We start from the raw sequence: 19,132 nt of genomic DNA, 5'->3' as shown, positions 1-19,132 counted from the left end.
TTTCCCTACCTATAATTTGGGGTACAATCAACCCAGTTTGATTTCCTAGAGGTGATGTTGCATTTTGGTGAATGACTGCTTGGCTCCTGCAATATTGTTGAAGGCTTTACTTTATGGTTGATACCTGAGGTGGGAGCTTGGCAGATGCGCGTGCAGGTTCTCAGTTGGTTACAGATACCTGTTTGGTGATCCTCGGACATCCTTCAGAGGATTTACTGAGCTACCTTGTAGCTTTATTGTACGGCTATAATGTGAGCATAAGTCAGGCTTTCAGAGATGAGGTTTCCGTGTTGATGTGACAGCTCGTTGTAGGCGTTTGTCTCCACGTGTACATAAAGTATGGAGAGGGTGAGTTAAAAAAGTCTGCTCTAGCTATTAAGGATTGTTTGCTTCTGATTTTTATGTGGAGTCTGTTTTCACCATTAGCCCAGCTGCTCTACACGTTGGTGTTGGAAGATAAAAGATGCCTGTATTTGCATTATTGAATACTCCCAGCATAACAAAAGCTCTGTGGTGAAGGAAAACCGTTCAGATCTGCGGAGTTATTGGAAGATTAAAGAATAAAATAAGTATATTGTAGGTTTCTCTCAAGGAGAAAGCTACAACATACTTATTTTGTTCTTTAATCTTCCAATGTAAAGCTGAGGTCTACAGCATGTTGAATTCTTCTCAGATGTTTTGCTGTTTGTTTAGACTCGGTGGAAACCCTCGAGCTGCTGTATCAGTAATTCTCTGCTCTAAGCCTGCTCACTGTGAGCAGAAAGGGGAATGGATGTGGGTTGGTTTTGCTCTCAGACAGATCATGAAAATGTCATTGCATGCTGGTCTGCTATAGCTATCTGAAGATTGAAATACCCTCGAGGGAATGAAATGATGGCTTCTTTCTTGCTAGTTTGCTCACTTTTTTTTTTTTGTTTACTTTTTTCCCCTTTCTTGGCAAATGCAGGCAAAAAAAAAAAAAAAAAAAAAAACCCAACACATGACAAAAGAGTTAGATTCGCTACACGGAGTCCCAAGTCAGAACAGGATTTCTTTTTGTGTCTATGTCAGCATCTCTGGGGGAAGAGAGATGTGTTGTGGGACCTTTGTACCAGAGCCTGCAGTGCCTGAGGGGTCCTGCTGGCTCCGTCAATATTTTTTCAAGTCCAAGAGCAAACCATTCAATTTGCACCTTATTTTTCATTTCTGTAAAATGACCAGCGAGAGCAACCCAGGCCAAACAGTTAGTGGAAAAGACATGCCCAAGCACACAGCCTGAAAGTGGGAAATGTCGAGTCCTAGGTGGGGTCACAGGTACCGCACTAGGTCAGGGCACCCCAAGATCCTGTACTGGGACTCCAGCACTGCCACTTGTGCGGTGGTCAGAGCTCTTCTGGAAACAGATATGTAGCAACCCATTTTTATTTGCTAAGCTGCTGGACTAATTGCAAAAATAACAGGCAAATCATAAGGTACCTAACAGCATTCTCAAGGTTTCCTTTGTTTTTTTCCCCCAACTATGTGACTTCTCTCTTTTCCTGACTCAGTGGGCTGGTTTCTTTCTTTGCGTGTTGCTCTGATGACAATAAATCCCAGCAAGGGATTCACAAATCCATCCAGAGTTTTTGAACATTAAAATACACCCTCTGGCTTGGAAAATCTGAGAGATGCAGATGCTCGGAAGCTGCAGGAATACAGCAGGGAGGAATTGCTGCCTGTTGCCCTGTTCAGATGCTCTTTCCTCAGCATCTGTTATTGGCAGCTGTCAGAGACAGGGTGGATGTCTTTGTTTTTGTGCAACACCGCTCCTGCGAGGTTGGTGGAGTGGGAAGAGGAAAAAACATGCTCGATCAGAATGTTGGGTGCTTTAGAGCTAGAGGTTTGGTTGACGTTCCCTGCTGCAGGAGGGATCTTCATGTGGGGGTTAGGGTTGGGACCTCAGGATACCGGGTGTGATTTCCTGCCGTCGTGGTCTTGGGAGAAGCAGTTTGCTCTCTCTCCGCGCCTCAATCTGCAAAGGACGCTGAGAATCGCTGCTTTCTCCCATCCTTTGAGCCCTCTCTTTACCTCGGAGGCTTTTCAGATGTGGCGCCACCTTCCATCTCGGTGAAGACCTCTGATGACGCAGTAGTGAGAAGAGCGATGTATTAATGACGACTAATAGGCGCAGTGCGGGAATGACGATTCTGCCGCTTTGCGGTGGAAGCATCAAGCAGATGTCTAACATCTGGAACGGCGCTCTGCACGATTCAAATGGGGCTAGTGACTGCTGTCATGCAGCTTCCTCACAGCACACAGGCATCCCGAACGTCGCTCCTGAATGTGAAATCGCACTTTGTTCTGAACGCTCCTCCTCTCCGTCATCCCGAGGACCAGCTGCAGCCTCCCATCAGTCTTCAATCCAAGCAAAATGGAAGCAGCTGTCAAGTGAAAAAGCACGGGTGGATTTTAGCAGGTTGCTGATGTCGGGTCTAGTCAGAGAAAATGTTCCGTTTCAGTTACTTTAATATGCAGCAGGGCTGATACTGACGTAACTACATGTAGCAAACATACTTACGGCTTTACATAGGGTGGCTATATCCTGCAGTCGCAGACAGAAAAACTCATTTAGGCTGTCTCACCCGCTTTCTCAGCTGTCAATGCAAATTTCCTCCTTTAGTTACTACCTTTTCGCGTGCTCTTCCAGTGCAATTTTAAGCTTTGGCTGGCTGGCTGTCCTTTGGGTTAATCCCTTTAATAGGCTTTTATTAAAAACATTTTTAGATCTTCAGAAGTCAAAGCTATTTCCAAATGGATTTAAGGCTTGTTTCCTGGTGAAGAAGGTAGAGGGAGCAGAGAAAGGAGGTGCTCTCTCAGGCAGCACTGGCCTGTAGCTCCAGGTAAACATGCTTTCTCCATCGAGTGAAGAGCTGGAAACGTTTCATAAATTGCACCAGGGGAAAAGTGAGTTGCAGGCTTTGGAAACCAGCTTGGGGAGGCCTTCCGTGCACAGAGGCTCTGATACTTTCCTGACAGCACACAGTCAAAAGCTCTGCGATATTTTAGGAGAAACTGCCAACCAAATTCAGGAGAAACTCTTTGTGTTGCAAATGGACTTCCCAGATTGCACAGGAGGTGTACAAGTCTGCTTTTGCAGCGGACCCTTAAAGTGTCTCAGACGTAACAAACTTGGATGTGGCTGTGATTACTTTTTCTTCCCGAGGGCTACAAGAGCTTGCAAAACCTATAGCACTATCCTACTGGGTGAATCCCAACATCCCGTTTTCCACGGTTACCGGTCAGGGGTATCTCACGGATGCTCCAGCTGAGTTGCTGGAGGACTGAATTCTTGCAGCTGAAGCTGAAAGGAGGAATGGGTGATCTGGTTTGTTGTAAAACTAGGAGCAAATGTAGACAATTTAAAAACAAAAAAAAAGGGGGGCGGGAAAGCCTTAAGGGACTTGCCCAAGGTGGTGTGGGCAGAGCTGTGGAGGAGCTGCCGGCCCCTTTCCCTGCCCCGCAGCAGGCTCTTTTGCTGCAGTTGGTTTCCATTTGCTTGGGATCTGTTTGTCGCATCAGTGTTGGTGAAGGATCTGGAGAATGGATGTGCCACGTGTAGTTTGCAGGACTTTGCACGTCCTGCTGTGATCTCCCTGACCTCAGTACCTCTCCCTGCTGCTGGTCGGTAACGGGAGGCCCGTGTCTCTTTAAAGCTCTGGGCATTTTTCTTTTCCAAGCGGTTGAATTTGAGCGAGGGGAGGGGAGGATTCCTCAGTTCTGATGTAACTGTTAGCAGAACCACGTGGGTTTTATACATTTTTGACAAGCAAAGGTCTCCTGGAAGCGAGTTATAAAATTTTCAGTAGCTCTTTTGTAATCGCTTGCCACAGCGGATATTTTCCAGTCGGCTTTTGCTTTTGGGCTTGGGTCCCTGCGTGGCTGGTTCGTGCAGTGCCCTCACGTAGGCTTCAAATGTGAAATCCGTTCAACTTTCGTGACTCATTTGCTGTCCCAAGTAACGCTTCAGCTGGAGGAGGAACGCGGCGTGGGGAAGCGGTGGAATGCCAGTGTCAGCACATCGGGTTCCCAGCTTTCACTGCGTTTGCCCAGGCCAGGTGGGGAAGGGATGCCCAGTGCCTCGATGAGAGCCCCGACGTCCTTCCCTGCCAGGGCTCCCGCTTCCCTGCACCCTGCCAGCATTCAGGTGGCCCCAGCAGAGCCAAGCTCGGTTCACTTCCACGGTAGCTGGGACTAAATTAAGGTCACTGTGCTGCTGAAACAATCCGCTTCGATGAATTTAAATAACAGAGGAGATTTGTTACGTAGCCGTTTGTAAAATAATGCCTTTTTTTCTTTTTTTTTTTTTTTTTTTTTAATGAGAAAAAGCATCCTCTTTCGCAGGGTGGAGGATGGATTTGCACAAGGTAGAAAGGTTTGCTTCCCTGGTGTCTCTTTTCCTAAACAGCTCTTCCTTTCTGCCTCCCTCTAGTCCAGCCATAACCCTGAACAGAACTGATTTTTATTCCCCACCTCGAAGCTACACAACCAGATTCCTTGCAAGCCAGCATCATTTGTGTTTCTTTTATGCTTCCAGAACATGAACATCCAGGTGGAAGATATAAGGGTCCGTGCCATCCTCGCCACCTACCGCAAGCGGGTGCCTGTCACAGAGGGTTACGTGGAGGTGAAAGACGAAGGGACCTGGAAGCAGATCTGCGACAAGCACTGGACCATGAAAAATTCCCGAGTTGTCTGCGGCATGTTTGGATTTCCAAGCGAGAGGAAATACAACACCAACGTCTACAAGTAAGAGCAGAGCTTTGTATGAGACACTAGCATGTTTCTTTGAACACTTGGGGCCTTGTTCAAAAATGCAAATTGTCAAATGACACTGGAGACCTTGAGGTAGAAAAACCTCCAACTGCTTCATGCCTTCAGATCGCATTTTCCTTCTGTGTAAATATTTGAAATGTCAAGCATTTCCTTGTGCAGACAGGGGAGCTGTTTGATCCTCACCGTTCTGGCTGAAGACCTGCTGCAGCATCAGTTGTCGTATTTGATAGGTCCTATCGTAGGACGTGTAGACAGTCGGCCCAAGAAATCTTTTCTTTTTTTCCTTCCAGCTCTAGGATAGCCATTTCCTCCACCAGTGATAGGTTCTGTGTCGTGTGCAGGGGATGGATGGGAACAATCTGATCACACTCTTCCAGTAAACCCATCAGCTGCAAGAAAATCTTAACTGCTTACCCCATCCCTCTGCGGAAAGCCAGCTGTAGGATCAGATTTGGTAGGTGCTGAAAGCTCCGACTGAGTAATCTTGGAAGAAAACAGGCTTTTGTTGTGCTTCGTTGCCCAGGTTGTTCCTTCCCACTACTGCATGCGATTCCTGGTCTCACACCTCTCCTGACACGTTTACCCACACTCACCAGCCACTCTGGCTCTCACGGAGGCTCACGGTCTGTGGTTCATGGGTCTCCAGCTGCCAGGTCACCCCCAAAGGAGCAGTCTGCCCAGCAGAATGCTTCCCAGTAAATCTCCCAATGTTAACCCCAGTTCAGCTCCTTTGGCACTGGCTATTCCTCAGTGTCGCAGGCTGGAAGAGCAGCCAGCCATCTCCAGCTGCACGACTTTTTCTGTCCATTAAACCCGCGCTGAGCTAAAAATGTCAGTAGTGCCTCCGCGCTGCTCTTCCCAATGCTGCTTCTGCGTCCGAGGTGGGGCTTGTAGAGGGATGCAGTTTGGAGCATGGTATCAGTGCTGCTTTTTCTTCCTATAATTGTAGATTGCTTTAAAGTGAGGGAAGAAAACAGTGATCCATAGGGGGAATGTTGTGTCTTCCAGGAGCTACAAGCTGATCGGTTTAGGCTGTGTTTCCCGTTTCTTGAAAACCAGGAGCTCTGGTCTTTGTTGTTGTCGTTGCTTCAGCTTGCATTTTGTCACCAGCCTTCGTCACAGACATGGTTCTTCCTACACTGTTCCCTAGAAATAACACCCTAAAGCAGATGCAAAATAGTTTAAGTGAAATTCCGTCTCGTTTCTTTCCTACACTGTGACCTGTGGAGTGGGAAAGCATCAACTGGATAGGGGGAGAACTGAATTCTCCAGGCAGGAGTTGTGTTTCTCCTGCCTGCTCCTTTTGGCCTGTGCAATTGCTCCTTCGGAAAACTCTCTCTGGAACTGCCTGGCCACGTTTCATTTCTTTCATTAGCAAGAACGTGATCAATCAAAGTGGTCCTTAGGTTGGAATAGCGTAAAGCCACATAGCAACACAAAAGAAGATAAAAGAAATAACCCAAGTGGAATTCTGTTTTCAGGCTTCCTGGGGAGATGAGTAGCGAATTTATAATTGCTGCCAGGCAGCCTCATGTTTTGCCCTGGCTGTCAGTTAGAGGTGTGTGTGCTTCCATCACTGCAACATGTCTCCCTCAAACTCATCTCCGAGATTCCCATCCCCTGCATCAGAGGCAGGAGGGCTGGATAAATTACCTGTAGTAAGACAAAGTAGATTTTTCCTGCTTTTCAGTTGTGGTGTTTCCAAGAAAAGCATTAACTTTAGCAGCTGGAGCCATCTGCTTAAATAAAAGGGTGCTTGGTAATCATAGAATCATTTAGGGTGGAAAAGACCTTTAAGATCATGAAGTCCAACCCAGGACTGCCAAGTCCACCACTAAACCATGTTGCTAAGCACCACATCTTTTTTTTTTTTTTAAACACTTCCAGGGATGGTGATTTCCCTCACCTCCCTGGGAAGCATGTTCCAGTGAAGAAGTTTTTCCTAATGTCCCATCTAAACCTCCCCTGAGGCTGTTTCCTCTTGTCCATTGGCTTGTTATCTGGGAGAAGAGACCTGCCCCCCCCCCCCCCCCCCCCCCCCCCCCATCTACAGCCTCCTTTCAGATGGCTGTATAGAGCGATACGGTCTCTCCCATCAGCATCCTCCTCTCCAGGCTGAACAACCCAGTCGCTCCTCAGAAGAATTGTCCTGTTCCTTGCGATAGCACACGTAGGGATGGAAAAAACTGAAGCACAGTTGGTTGGCATAATATCCAGCAACGCTGACCATCCCATTGACTGGAGCTGGAGTTAGGAATATGCGGTGCTGACAAATAGCAGGTGTGGAGGTCTCTGCTGCCGAGCCAGACAGATTGCTTCAGTAGCCTCGGTGCCTCGTAACACCTCCTTCACCTTTACTTGGTTTTGGCAAGCAGTAACGGCATGCTAGGCTCCTGCAGCCGCAGAAAGATATTTTGGAAAATACGCTGAATGTCATCCCGGGTTGGAAGAAGATGGGATGTCATTTTATTAGAGGAAAGAGACTTGTAAAACTTTGTCAGCTAGACAGTTATGTTTGGTTAGCGTCCTTCAGAAAGCTGTGCTCTTCCCTGGGGTGTTTGCCTTTGTGCTTTGTGTTACGGGCAGATGCATCATGTAGAACCATGCTGGTAGCCTTGCTGGTGAGGGAAACCTCCCAGTTCTGGGCTGGGAGCTTCACAAGTGATCTTTGCTTCATGATCAAGGTACCGGAATGATGACCACTGTGATCTGCTCGCCTGGGCCGTGAGAGCACCGCTCTCTGCTTTGTCCCACGCGCCTTCTGTTCACATTCTGTCTTGGAGAGGGGAGAGTTCAGCTCTGGCTGGTCAGTTGAAATAAATCCTCGTTCCATGTGAATGTGAAGCCTCAGAAACGTTCTTCTCATTTCTCGGGCTTTGCTCTCCCTAATTTGTAAATACCGTTCTCCCAAAGGCGGATCTCTTCCCGTGCCTGCTCTGCAGCTGGGAGACGGGCTGGAATCAGGTTTCTGCTGGTCAGGGCTTCCAGTGCCCCCTTCCCACATCCCCGCCAGTCCCACTCCCCCCAAACTGCAGCTCTGCATGCTGAGCTAGCTGATACTCTGCTTCTGCACAATGGTGGGAGGTGAAATGATTTGCAGATGGATCTTGCTTGAAAGAAAACAACTTAGTTCATTGTTGTCCCAGTGCCAGGGTTTTATTCCTGAATGTAACTTAGACTCTGCAGTTGACAGCACGATTTATGTTAGGAAACGAAATAAATCTCAGTGTTGTTTCCACGTTCTTGTTCATTCTTCAAAGTGGTTTTTCTATAGGCATGGCTTGTTAACTCCGCCTCCCGATTCCTGCTCTGGTTGAGAAAGAAGAGCAGCGTTAAGTGCATTTTGCTGATGGGGAGAGTAGGAGTTTGTGACCGGAGATGCCTAAGGCAGAGGGATGGACCCTCATGCCTTCTGGAGGCCTTACAGCTTGGTGATTTGTCAGAGACGGATGGAGGAGCTCAGCAGTTCCAGGACACTTTGTTCAGCCTCAGTCCAAAAAGCATCTCCCAGTTTAACCAGTCTGCTCATAGCATTATCAACCTGATTAGATGTGTGAGGCGGTTAATCGCTTCTGCGCTTGCAGTAGAAATGGGTCATGGTTGGGGTCCTCCCTAGCAAAAAAAATAAATAAAAAAAAAAATAATTTAAAAAAAAATATCAGATCCTCCCGGGATCTGAAGGGCTTTGGCAGAAGGTGGCAGGTCTGGCTTCTCTTCCACCTCCCTGAAGCTGAAGACAGCAGACTTGTTAAATTCAGTAAATGCTTGAAGAATTTCTCAAGGGTAGAAACTTTATGCTCACACCCCTGAAGAGGAATTCACCACCTTCTGTGCAGTGTGTTTTGGGTGAATTTTCCTGGTTTATACATGTGTAGCGATTTGTTTTCTGCTCCCCGAGGCCTCTCGGATGCATTCTTGCGTAGCAAGGTCCCTTTAGCTAAACCCTCAGCCGCTTCCCACAGCCCTCGGGCTTAACCTGCACCTTTGCTTAAAGCTTATGTGATGAAAGTCCATCTCTCCTCACCAGTAGAAATGCTTTGGAATCCAGCTTGACCTAGAATTGCTCACAGCACGACTTTGCTCACACCTCTGATCTGAGCAACATTGCTCTTGGCTTATAGCAAAGCCAGCGAGAGAGGTTCTTTCCGTGTTTAAAAAGTAAATAACAAGAATGCCCTGAATTTCTGTCTGTAACGGTCATCTGTATTCTACTTTTTTTTCCCCCTATTATTTATATATATATATATTTGGTCTGGGGAAATGAGGTGGGGCTTTCTCTGGCTATTTCTCCCCAGCCTACCAAAGGCTGTTAATACCAACCAGATGTTAATGCCTTGTGAAATTTCCAGGGTGAGGTCATTGTTTGCTATTATAAGGCTTCCCCATAATTACTTCTCTAAGACAGGCTGTGTTTCTTGTCTGCTTTGGAGTTCATGGAGCTCTCCGCACATGTCTGCAGAGGGCCCTCAGTGAAAATACTCCTTCGGGTTCTTGCTTTCATACCGAGCACACAGATTGAAAGGGTGGTGGGGCTGAGCTGGCTCGCGCTGGGAGTTATGGGGTGGTGTCACTGGGCACAGGCACCTCCAGATGCTTTCCAGTGCGTAATGCGTGCCTGAGTCTGCCCCGCACTCGGCAGTCCGAGAGAGCAGTTAATGTTCAGGTGGGACCTGGGTGCTGAGCTCCAGCAGTCCGAGGGCAGAGGCTTTCATGGCTTTTTGGTAGGCATGTGGTACTCTGGGTATTTTAATTAAAAGGAAGAAAAATCTTCAAGGCTTGGTCCAAACTGAACCAGGTATTTTAGCTGAGAAGTGGCTGGCCCTTTCTGCCTGCATCCCCCCTGGTTTTACTACGGTTATTTTTAAAATTTTTATTCTCTTTTTCTGTTTCCCTACATTTTCTGCTGATTCAGGGTCCCCGACAGCTCTGGTTTGACAGACTTGGAGTTTGACAGCCAATGTTTTACCCAGGTTGCCTGTCCTTGCTCCGTGGGATAAAACCCAGCCCTGCCCCATCTTCTGTCCTTTCCAGCACAGCGTTTGCTCCCCGTCACATGATGCAATTGCATCTCTATCTCCAGCCCGGCTGTATTTGGCCTTAACCTCAACCCAGAGAAATTTGGCTGCAGAAAGGATTAGTCAGTGGCCGCGAGCCATATGAACCTAGACGACTGCTGAGCTTGTCAGCACAGCTTGGCAAGAAGGAGGGGAGAAGGTGGTCCCCGCAAGCATCTGAGGCTGTGCAAATTAGCCTACACAGGACCACCAAAGGGTATCAGCAGGGAAAACCTTGACCTGCCCAGTTTAGTTTCAAACCAACAACCTACGAAAGGTTCTTTGTCCCTTTACCTGGTCCTGCTCGGGCTCTCTGTCCCGCAGGGACGTGCTACAGTTAATCAGAATGGCTGCTCTTTCTCCCTGCAAGTTCCACCCACCTTGCTATGCCGTTTATCACAGCTAATCCTGCAACTGCCAGGGCTGCGTGGCAGCTAGTCCTGGAATAAGGAGCAGCACAGGGATCTCACAAAGCCACGTCAAGATCACAGCAGGGCGTTGGCTCCGCTGTGCCTTGACTTCTTTTTAATTTAACTTCTAACATCTTCCTTTTGATAAAGATCTGACCTGTGTTTTTGTTTCGTTGACTATTTTAGCTCCGATACAGTCGTCTGACAGCCTTGCAGTGCAGTTAGGATGAAGCTGGATTACTTTTTCTCATTTATCACACGTGCCCCTTCCCCCTTAGGAGTCCCTGGAGCACCTCCAGGCAAGTACTCCAGTTTGGGAGGAAGAAGCAGGAACCGCTGCCAATCTCCTCTGCTGTGAACATGTCATCAAGGGAATTGCTCTCACACTCGGAAATTGCTTTCAGGCTTGCAGTTGTTAACACTGCAGCTTTGAGAGAAGCCGGAGAGCCGTGGCTTTTTCCCAGTCTGCCATCTTCTCACAGCTGGTAGCTGATGGCCAGCAAAGAGAACAGCTCGTTTACAGGAGAGGTCTTCCGAACTCACCAGCGTTATTTGCACAGGCCCTTTTGAATTAACTGATCTCCGACCCTGACATAGCGTAGGGCTCTCTACAATGCGTGTCTCCTTCAAGCACGTAATTGTTGCTCTAGCTGCAGTGTTGATTCATACGCTGATCTTTAGCTTAAGGAGATGACCTATTTACTCCCAAGTGACACCTTAACAGCATCATTGTGCGTATGAATGGATCAACCTTCAAATAATGCTGTTCAATCCTCGTTTGATTTCAAGGTGGGCTTTTTTTTTCCCAAATGTAGCTACATCAGTGCGGTTTTTAGGATTCCTAACTTTTGTTTTGCTGTTCCCTATTATTCCTTTAAGGATGTTTGCCAGCAGAAGGAAGCAGCATTACTGGGCTTACTCAATGGACTGCAATGGGAATGAGGCTCATATCTCCAGCTGCAAACTGGGCAATCACCTCAATGTGGACGCAGAGAAGAACGCAACGTGTGAGAATGGGATGCCGGCGGTAGTCAGCTGCGTCCCCGGCCGTGCCTTTGCTCCCAGCAGCCACAGTGGCTTCCGAAAAGCCTTCAGGCAGGAGGTGAGTAGGGAGCAGCATCCAACCGAGTAGGAAAAACCTGCAGGGGTAACTATTCAGGATCAGTTCTCGGCTGTAGGGCACAAACACGTGTGTGCCCAGAGCCTCGAACCAGCCTGCTGTGTGAATGTCCCCTCTTTGTATTGCTGTCTCGATACCAGCCCAGCCGAGTTTCTATCCTCACAAATACGTGGGATCTTGCCTCCGTCTACCGGCTCAGAGGGGTGGGAGGCTGGCTCGCCACCGCAGCTGGCAGGGCTGGGAGCAAGTAGTAAGAAAATACATTTGTCACGTTTCTGTTTGGGCTGTTCTGTTCAAGCCAACTGAATGCGTGCCCAGCTGCTGCTGGGTTTTGCTGTTTCACAGTCACTTAAAGATTGCTGGGTTGTTTCTCCCATAGAGGTTTGAGGGAAATAAGCTGGCATTTCCATTACCTCTGTGTCTTCTGCAAAGAAATGCTCCGAGAGACTGGGAAAACACGGCCTACAGGAAAGGTTGAAAAAGCTGTGTTTGTTTAGCAAAGGGAGGGCTGAGCGTAGCGTCAAAATGCAAAGATTTGCAAAAGGCTGCTATAAAATGACCCTGGAGACAGTTGCTCTCAGTGTCAGTAGGGTGACTGCACGTGAACGAGCAGCTTAACTTGCAGCAAATGTGGTTGAAGTTGATGCTAAGGGAAGTTCTCCAGCTGTAAAGTACGTGCACCCTTAGGATACAGGGGCGATCTCAGGGTCCAGAGGCCCTTAACGCTGGGTTAGAGAGGATTTTTTTGCAAGGTGTGTTAGGTGCTGTGGATCTTGGCTCTAGCCTGCATCCCCCAGCCCTATACCTCTGTGACTTTAGGAATGGGCTTTCTCTCGACACCTGAGAAGCCCCCAGGCATCACCTGCAGGCACTGCGGCAGCGGTGCGGTCCTGTCTGTGGTTTGCTTGCCTGGGGTCTTCTCTGCATCAGAGCTTGCAGGATGTAGGTCTCAAAGGTGAAAGGTTTTGTAAATCATTACTAATCTGCTGAGCCGTGCACGCTGCCAAGTAATTCCTTAAGCCTTTGCGTGGGCTTTACATGTCCTTCATGTGACCCCAGCCTGCAGAACTGTATATGCTTCCAGTTTTAAAAGTTAAGGTGTTGGTTTTTTTTTAAGCTCGGACTCTGCACAAATCACGTGGTGTTCCTGTGCCTAAAACTCTGCTCCCACTGCAGCAACGCATCTCTTGGGTGCAGCAGCAACTGGTAGCTCTCTCTGCTTGGTACTGGGGAAAGCTCTCAGTGATGAGTAGTTGGTGACTAATAGAGAACAGAAATAAATGGAACTGGCCCTGCTACTCAGCTGTGTATTTCTGAATGCGTTCTGCCAGCTCACTTATTCCACCAGTTGTAACTGCAGCAGGCAGATAGGTTTTACGTGGCTTGAGTTCCGTGTTGATCTCCTCGGGTAACCCAGGACCACTGGCTGGAGGGCAAATGAATCCATCTAGTGGCTGAACCACAGGCAGCAAGTGGACGAGAGCCGCGCGCTAGCTGGCTCTGTGCGATTCCCAAACCTTCTAGAAGGCTCCCGAGAGAGATGGTACAAGAACTGGGCTGTTGCGTGTCCAGCCACTCCCGTGCACAGCAGCGCTCTGCTGCAGAGCTCTTTGGGTGCAAAAGGCTCCTAAATCCAAGTATTAAAACTGTAAGATGTCTCTTTTTGTTCTCTGCCCACATACGGGGATGTGAGAAACGCCTGTCTATGCATACTATAAGCCTTAGCAGATAAAGATCTCCCTTCATCCAACACTTCCAGCCTTTTGCATTATGTGGTACTTGTTTTAAGGTCCCTCGGGACAATACGTTTTGGGCCACAACTTGCCTGCAGCTACGTGCCGTAAATAAGAGGTGTAAAGCGAGGGTGCTCTGTTCCCGGGCAGCGCTAACACCGCTTCTGTCTGTGTCTTCCAGCAACCACTGGTGAGGCTGAAAGGGGGAGCCAACACTGGCGAAGGACGAGTTGAAGTGCTGAAAAACGGGGAGTGGGGAACAGTTTGCGATGATAACTGGAACCTGGTGTCAGCCAGCGTGGTGTGCCGAGAGCTGGGCTTCGGGAGCGCCAAGGAAGCAATAACGGGCGCAAGACTAGGGCAAGGTAAGAGCAACGAGCGCTGCAGGGACCCTTTGTGCCTTGTCTGCCTCCAAGAACCCTTTCATGACTCGGGTATGAGCGTAGTATTACTGGGATGCTTGTTTTAGGGACCAGGCATTTATTCTCTACCCTTAATAAGTCTCTTGAGCCCAGGAGCTTGAGGCCAAACTGGAATATGTGACTTGGATATTCAAGATTCCTTGAAAGAAGTCTAGTGGTGATGAGTTCAACCTTTCCCTCAGACAGCTGTTTCAGTAATTACTGCTTTGTTATCACATCCATTGCTCTTTTGAGTTCTCTAGACCCACATCATCGTGTAATGCATTACTAGAAGGTTCCTGGCAAAAACGAGTCCTGGATCTAGACTTCAGACACTCCCCAACTTAAGACCAGAACATTAATTTAGCCCATTATAAACAGCAGGGCTTTTGAATAGTTCAGAGCCAGATTTGGGTTTGGATTTCCTGTATTTGGGAGGTGGTTTAGATCCCAAATGGTAACTCAAAGCCTAATGTACGCCCTCTGAAACCACCTTCTGATTCACACACCTTGCTCCCGTAGTGCAAACCCTGAAGAAAATGACACCAAACCAAACACTTCATTATGCGACTCAATGAACGGCTGGTGGAATTTCTTCAGCCCAGCGTGGTTTGGAGATAGGGAGGGAAAGTAACAACACGTGTAAAGCACAGTGGTGATGTCCAGAGTCTGGAAAGCTTTAAAATGTGACCTGTCTGTTTGGATTTGCCACAAAAATCTTGCGGTGGGATGCAGGGAGCTGCTGATGTGTTCAGCTGGATGTAGGAAACGGCAGAATCATCGCTGGGGGTGGGGGGAAGAAGCAGCTGGGAGGAGAACATGCCGTTCCCTGCCGTTCCCTGCCATCCCCTGCAGCCACAGCCTGGAAACTCTTAGCAGCGGCTGCCAATTCCCACCCGCTTTCCTTTATTTTAATGTTAAACACTGGCAATCAATCCATGCACCCTGTCAAAAGCATCCTTTGGGATGCTGAGCCTTCAGCCGACTTGTCACATTGCGGTAGGAAAAGGAGCTCTCTTGGCCCAAACTCACCTCCACGCTCCCAGTGCACAGGGGACTCCCACAGCTGTTAAGCTCTGTGTCCTTGCATGTGTTTGTGCTTTGTTTTGTAGCTGTCTCTCCCGTCAATTTGTGTGTTCAAAGCCTTAATTTGAAGGACCAGTCTCGTCACTGCTGCGTTGGAGATTTAATTTCGGGGGGCAAATCGCAAACAGATGGGCTCCGTGTTAAATCGGTGTGCAGTGTCTGCAAGTCCCAGTTAAGACAAAGTGACCTGTGGGAGACGAGTGCCTACCACAAGGAGGTCAGGGTATGCCGAGGGTGATTTATTCCCCCTTTTATAAACCGGCAGCCGAGACCCAGCTTAAACAATTTACCCCTATCTACACAAGAGTCTGTCCAAAGGAAAATACTCCCAGATCTCATGAATGTGTTGTCCACTGCAACGTCCTTGAAAGGAGAACGTAGAATAAAACTTCAAGCAGTAGGTGAATGTGTACGTTGGATATACAGCCCTAATCTTGTTCTTCTGCTAAAGGGAACAGCATAGGAGGAAATACAGCTTTTATCACCATATCTCAGCACGTACAGCAGTGCAGTTTGGCTGTAGTTCAGTGCCCGGGACAGCAGCACTTGCTGCCTCTGTGTGCCATAAAAGAATTTCTCCGAGAAGAGCAAACGTGCCGGGGTTCCGTGGATCGGTGCCGTGGCCTTGCCCTCTCTGCTTCATCATTTCATTGGTACTGCTTTGTCAGGCTGTTTCAGTGGAGAATGTCAGACTGGATCCATCCTGCATTCTTGGTGCATCACCCTCCAGTTCTGGTCAGCATCAAGGCATTCCTCCTATCAGAATTGTTCAGCAGCTTGCAAAATGACTAGGTCGGCGTCAGCGTTTCCAGATGTAGACCACAAACAGGATTTTAATAAAAGGGAAGCAAAAAAGGCTAGATACGTATTCCCTGGTGGCCTCAGCCTAGGAGTCTGCTCCCGCATCATATAGATCTTGTGTGATGGGTAGGTACGGGGCTGACCGATGTGCTAAGATGCAAAAAGTGGCCAGAGCCAAATTAATTCTGTAAGTAAGACTGAACCCAACACATTTACATCTCTGCTTTTTTGTTCTTGCTGCTGTTGTCAGAAGGTGACTCCAGGGTAGGTCCTAACTTGTTCTATCGCGCCATCGTGGAAATATGCTAGGGAGCATTTTATTTCCCCCCCACCTTTTCTGTTTTCCCTGTGCCTCAGCAGCAGTCTGAGGAGGTGAGGGGTTCACCAGACAGATCATTAAACTGTCCCCCAGGGTTAGAGCTCTGAGTCACAGGTCGCTGCCTGCCATGCGGAGTTAGAGCAGCTCCAGATGGCAGTAGGAAAAGCCTCGTAAGCAAAGGGATCCCACCTACCATTAAATTTTCCAGCCTTCCAGTGTCAGCCCTTTGCTTCGAACCAAAAGGAGCAGCTTGAAGTTGGGTAGAATTTTCCTTTCCAGTGGCTTTGTGGGGAGGCAGCACGTGCAGAGGAGGCTGCCGGTCGGAGCCCGGCCGGTGGCTCTGCCACTGCCGAACCCGGAGCGTTTTGTGTCACCTCTGGGTGCAGAGGAACGGAGCCAGCAGCCGGGGTGTCACCTCCACACCGTCTGTTCTCTGCCTGATGTCAATGCTTTGAGACAGGTACGGCTCACGCGCTCTGCAGAGCCCTCGTCGCTCACGCTACAATGAGAATAGTGTTGCAGCAACAAAGAATCACCAGTTGTGCCAGAAATGGTAAGAAAACAGTTGCTCCTCTACCTCCGTTCCCCAGATTGGGCAGCCTGGCCTCCGGCATGCCAACGAGGGGAACTCCAAGCTGGACACCAATATCTGGGGTTGGCCAACTTCTTCCAGCTGGTGGAGGGTATCGGTGGGTGGATGCTGCTTTCTTGGAAACATCTTCTGTGGCTCTTCCCTTGCATCACCACCATGGTTGTGGTGCTCCTGGCTGCTGACCAGCAATGGGCACATCTCCAGCCAAGACACGAATGCCTGGCCAAGGGCCATAGCGGAGCAAGCCACCCGCAGGTCATAGCACCGCGGCTGCCAGCATTTTGATTATACCAAGTCCAGAGAGAGCACGTTGATAGCAAAGTTCAGAAGTGGTTTTATCCACAGCCTCCCATCTCTGAAAGCTTCCTAGAAACTGCTGGAGCCCAGAGGTTCTACATCTGCTACTTGCAAGGACCTCCCGTCAAAACTGTCTGGTGTGTTTCCATCAGCAATTGCTCACGGATTATATGGGCTCCAAGAGAGACTCTGGTGGTTCTTGATAAAGATCATCTGCTGGAAGCTCCGGTTCATCCCCCCACAATGTCTTTCTAAGCAGCTTTGGGCTCAGTTTGGGAACAGGACCCGAGAGCTTTGCAGGCAGGATTATTGTCTCCTCATATCTCCTCTTGCTGTGCCTCTTCGGTAGAAATGACAGTTGTCTGCTGTCACTTGCCCAGGGAGGAACCAGCTTATTCAATTTGGCTCCCAACACCTTGAGATCATTCTCTGCAGCATGAGATGATGTCCGCTCTCGTTTCCATCACTGGTTTTGGAGTCTGTACCACACACCTGCCCCAGAGTTGTTTGAATTCTCACGCGTCCCTGTGGTGTTATGTTTTGTTGCCCCAGCAAACGTGTCTATGACCCATTTAAATGTCAGGGCTTGACTGGGAGCAGATTCCAGCATACAGACCCAGCCAAGAGGTCATAATTTGCGAATTCCTACAGCTGAAGTTTGCAAATTATATAACAATGGAAACTTGGCTTTTTCTGCAGTTCTTGTGTGCTTGAGTCCCAGAGACTGCTGGAAAGAATGTAACGGTAAAAATTATTAATCTTGCAGCTTTTTGTTTTATTTTAACAAGAAATCACTGGCATTTTTTCAGGGTTACTGTGTTTTGAATGCTAGAGGCCAGTGTGATGTCTGCAATGTATTAATATACTGTTACTGGATATTTCTTCACCATACAGTAGCATGGGCAGAAGGTAAGGACTCTTCTTCCTTCTTTTCCTCCCCAAGGCATGGGTCCAATTCATCTAAACGAAATTGACTGTACGGGCTTTGAAAAATCAGTCACGGACTGCAAGTTCAACATGGAGTCGCAGGGCTGTAACCACGAAGAAGATGCTGCTGTGAGATGTAATGTTCCAGCGATGGGTTTCCAGAATCAGGTGAGAAGCCAAGCAATCCAGGTGCGAGTGAGCGTGGCGAGGTGTTTTCACCCTGGAGCATCCTCTGCCCTCCCTTGCTATGCAGCACAGGGCATCTGGGTAGGAATTATTTCAACTAAGCCATGCCTATTCAATTTCAACATCTGCGTTGTATTAGACAGGAGGGCAGATGAGGATGATGCTCCCTTTGAGCATCCTCCTGGCATGACAGAGGCTTATAAAATGGGTGGAGTGCCGCTTCAGCTGCCCCCTGTGCCCTGTAAAGCTGGCGCACATCCCTGTTGTGGTGGGATCTCACTTGTGCCTCATGCCACTGGCACCTGGGTGGCTGCTGGCATAGGTGCTGCTGGCATCTTTGCCACGTGGAGTTTAAAAACCAACTGCATGAACCAGATGCAGGTTCCTCTGAGTAAATGCTCTTGCCAGAGGTCTAGAGGGAGTGGGGAAGGGAAACTTCCATAGGGACTGTGTTACTCTCGCAGCTGCAAGAGTAAAACATCATACTTTCAGATGCTGGGCTTGGCTAGACCGCTTCGTGTCCATGGTGGGAGGTGAACCAGACCGCATTAACCAGGCTGCTAGCAGCCGACCTGAGGCTTCTGGGCTTGCTGGCATTAAGCCGTGAGAAGACCCCGAGTGCTGCTCGCCCAGCTGCTGCATCATCGCTGTAGTTTGCTGTGCTGTTCATTGACCTAAGAATTTTTACATTTTTACATCCCGCAGCTGCGTCTGAGCGGCGGCCGCAACCCTTACGAGGGCCGGGTGGAGGTCCTGATGGAGCGCAACGGCACTCTCAAATGGGGCACCGTCTGCAGCGAGAACTGGAGCACCGTGGAGGCCATGGTGGTGTGCCGGCAGCTGGGCCTGGGGTTCGCCAGCCATGCCTTCCAGGTGAGTCCCTGCGCCCTCCCCGGCGCGTGTTTCAGATGTGGTGGCACATGTGTGCTTGGGTAAGGGCTACCGAGCAGGAGGAAGGCTTATAAGGAAGAAAAAAACCCACCCAAACCACGGCATTCGGCTTCAAGGCACTAGCTGGAGAGGCTCTGAAGGTTAAAGCTCATTGTGTAACAGTTGGGGGAAATTCGGAGCAGAAGGAGCTGTTGCAGCTCTGGACAAAGCTGCTGTTTTCGTCCTGCTCATGGCTCAGATTTCCTGGGAAGCCTGACTTCCTTATCCCTCACTGGGGCTGGTGGTTACATGCAGTTTTTTTCCCCCTCCCCGACTCAGTGGGGAGTTGAACTTCTCAGGCTGAGTGAAGTGTGGAAGCCAAGTTTAACCTGATGTCAGATCACTTGAAAACAATTTGATTTTGCTTCCGTAGTTACTTCTCGGTGCAATGTGTACACCGCCGTGCAGTGGAGCTGTGTGCAGCTCCCCAAGTTGTTTGTATTCTTTGCTCCTCTAATGACAGATGCCCTAAACCCTCCCTGCTT

At 48.9% G+C, this 19,132-nt stretch overlaps 1 protein-coding gene across 16 annotated transcripts in view; it reads left to right on the top strand.

The window, feature by feature from the left end:
* The window catches only part of LOXL2 (lysyl oxidase like 2), a 62,781-nt gene that overhangs the window by 30,653 nt on the left and 12,996 nt on the right, over nucleotides 1–19,132 (top strand). For all 16 annotated transcript variants that reach the window (XR_008729808.1, XR_008729807.1, XR_008729805.1 and 13 more), the window contains 5 exons: nucleotides 4,553–4,764; nucleotides 11,135–11,357; nucleotides 13,290–13,473; nucleotides 17,548–17,699; nucleotides 18,423–18,590. Coding sequence is in view for 12 of the 16 variants with exons in the window: in XM_055696138.1 (XP_055552113.1) it covers nucleotides 4,553–4,764; nucleotides 11,135–11,357; nucleotides 13,290–13,473; nucleotides 17,548–17,699; nucleotides 18,423–18,590 (939 nt within the window). In the remaining 4 variants the exon portion in view is untranslated. The remainder of the gene's footprint in view (nucleotides 1–4,552; nucleotides 4,765–11,134; nucleotides 11,358–13,289; nucleotides 13,474–17,547; nucleotides 17,700–18,422; nucleotides 18,591–19,132) is intronic.

Source organism: Falco cherrug, chromosome 18 (genome assembly GCF_023634085.1).
Source record: "Falco cherrug isolate bFalChe1 chromosome 18, bFalChe1.pri, whole genome shotgun sequence".
In the NCBI taxonomy this organism is placed as follows: Eukaryota; Metazoa; Chordata; class Aves; order Falconiformes; family Falconidae; genus Falco; species Falco cherrug.
The sequence above is the reverse complement of the archived record's forward strand: the minus strand, read 5'-3'. Positions and strand labels throughout refer to the sequence as shown.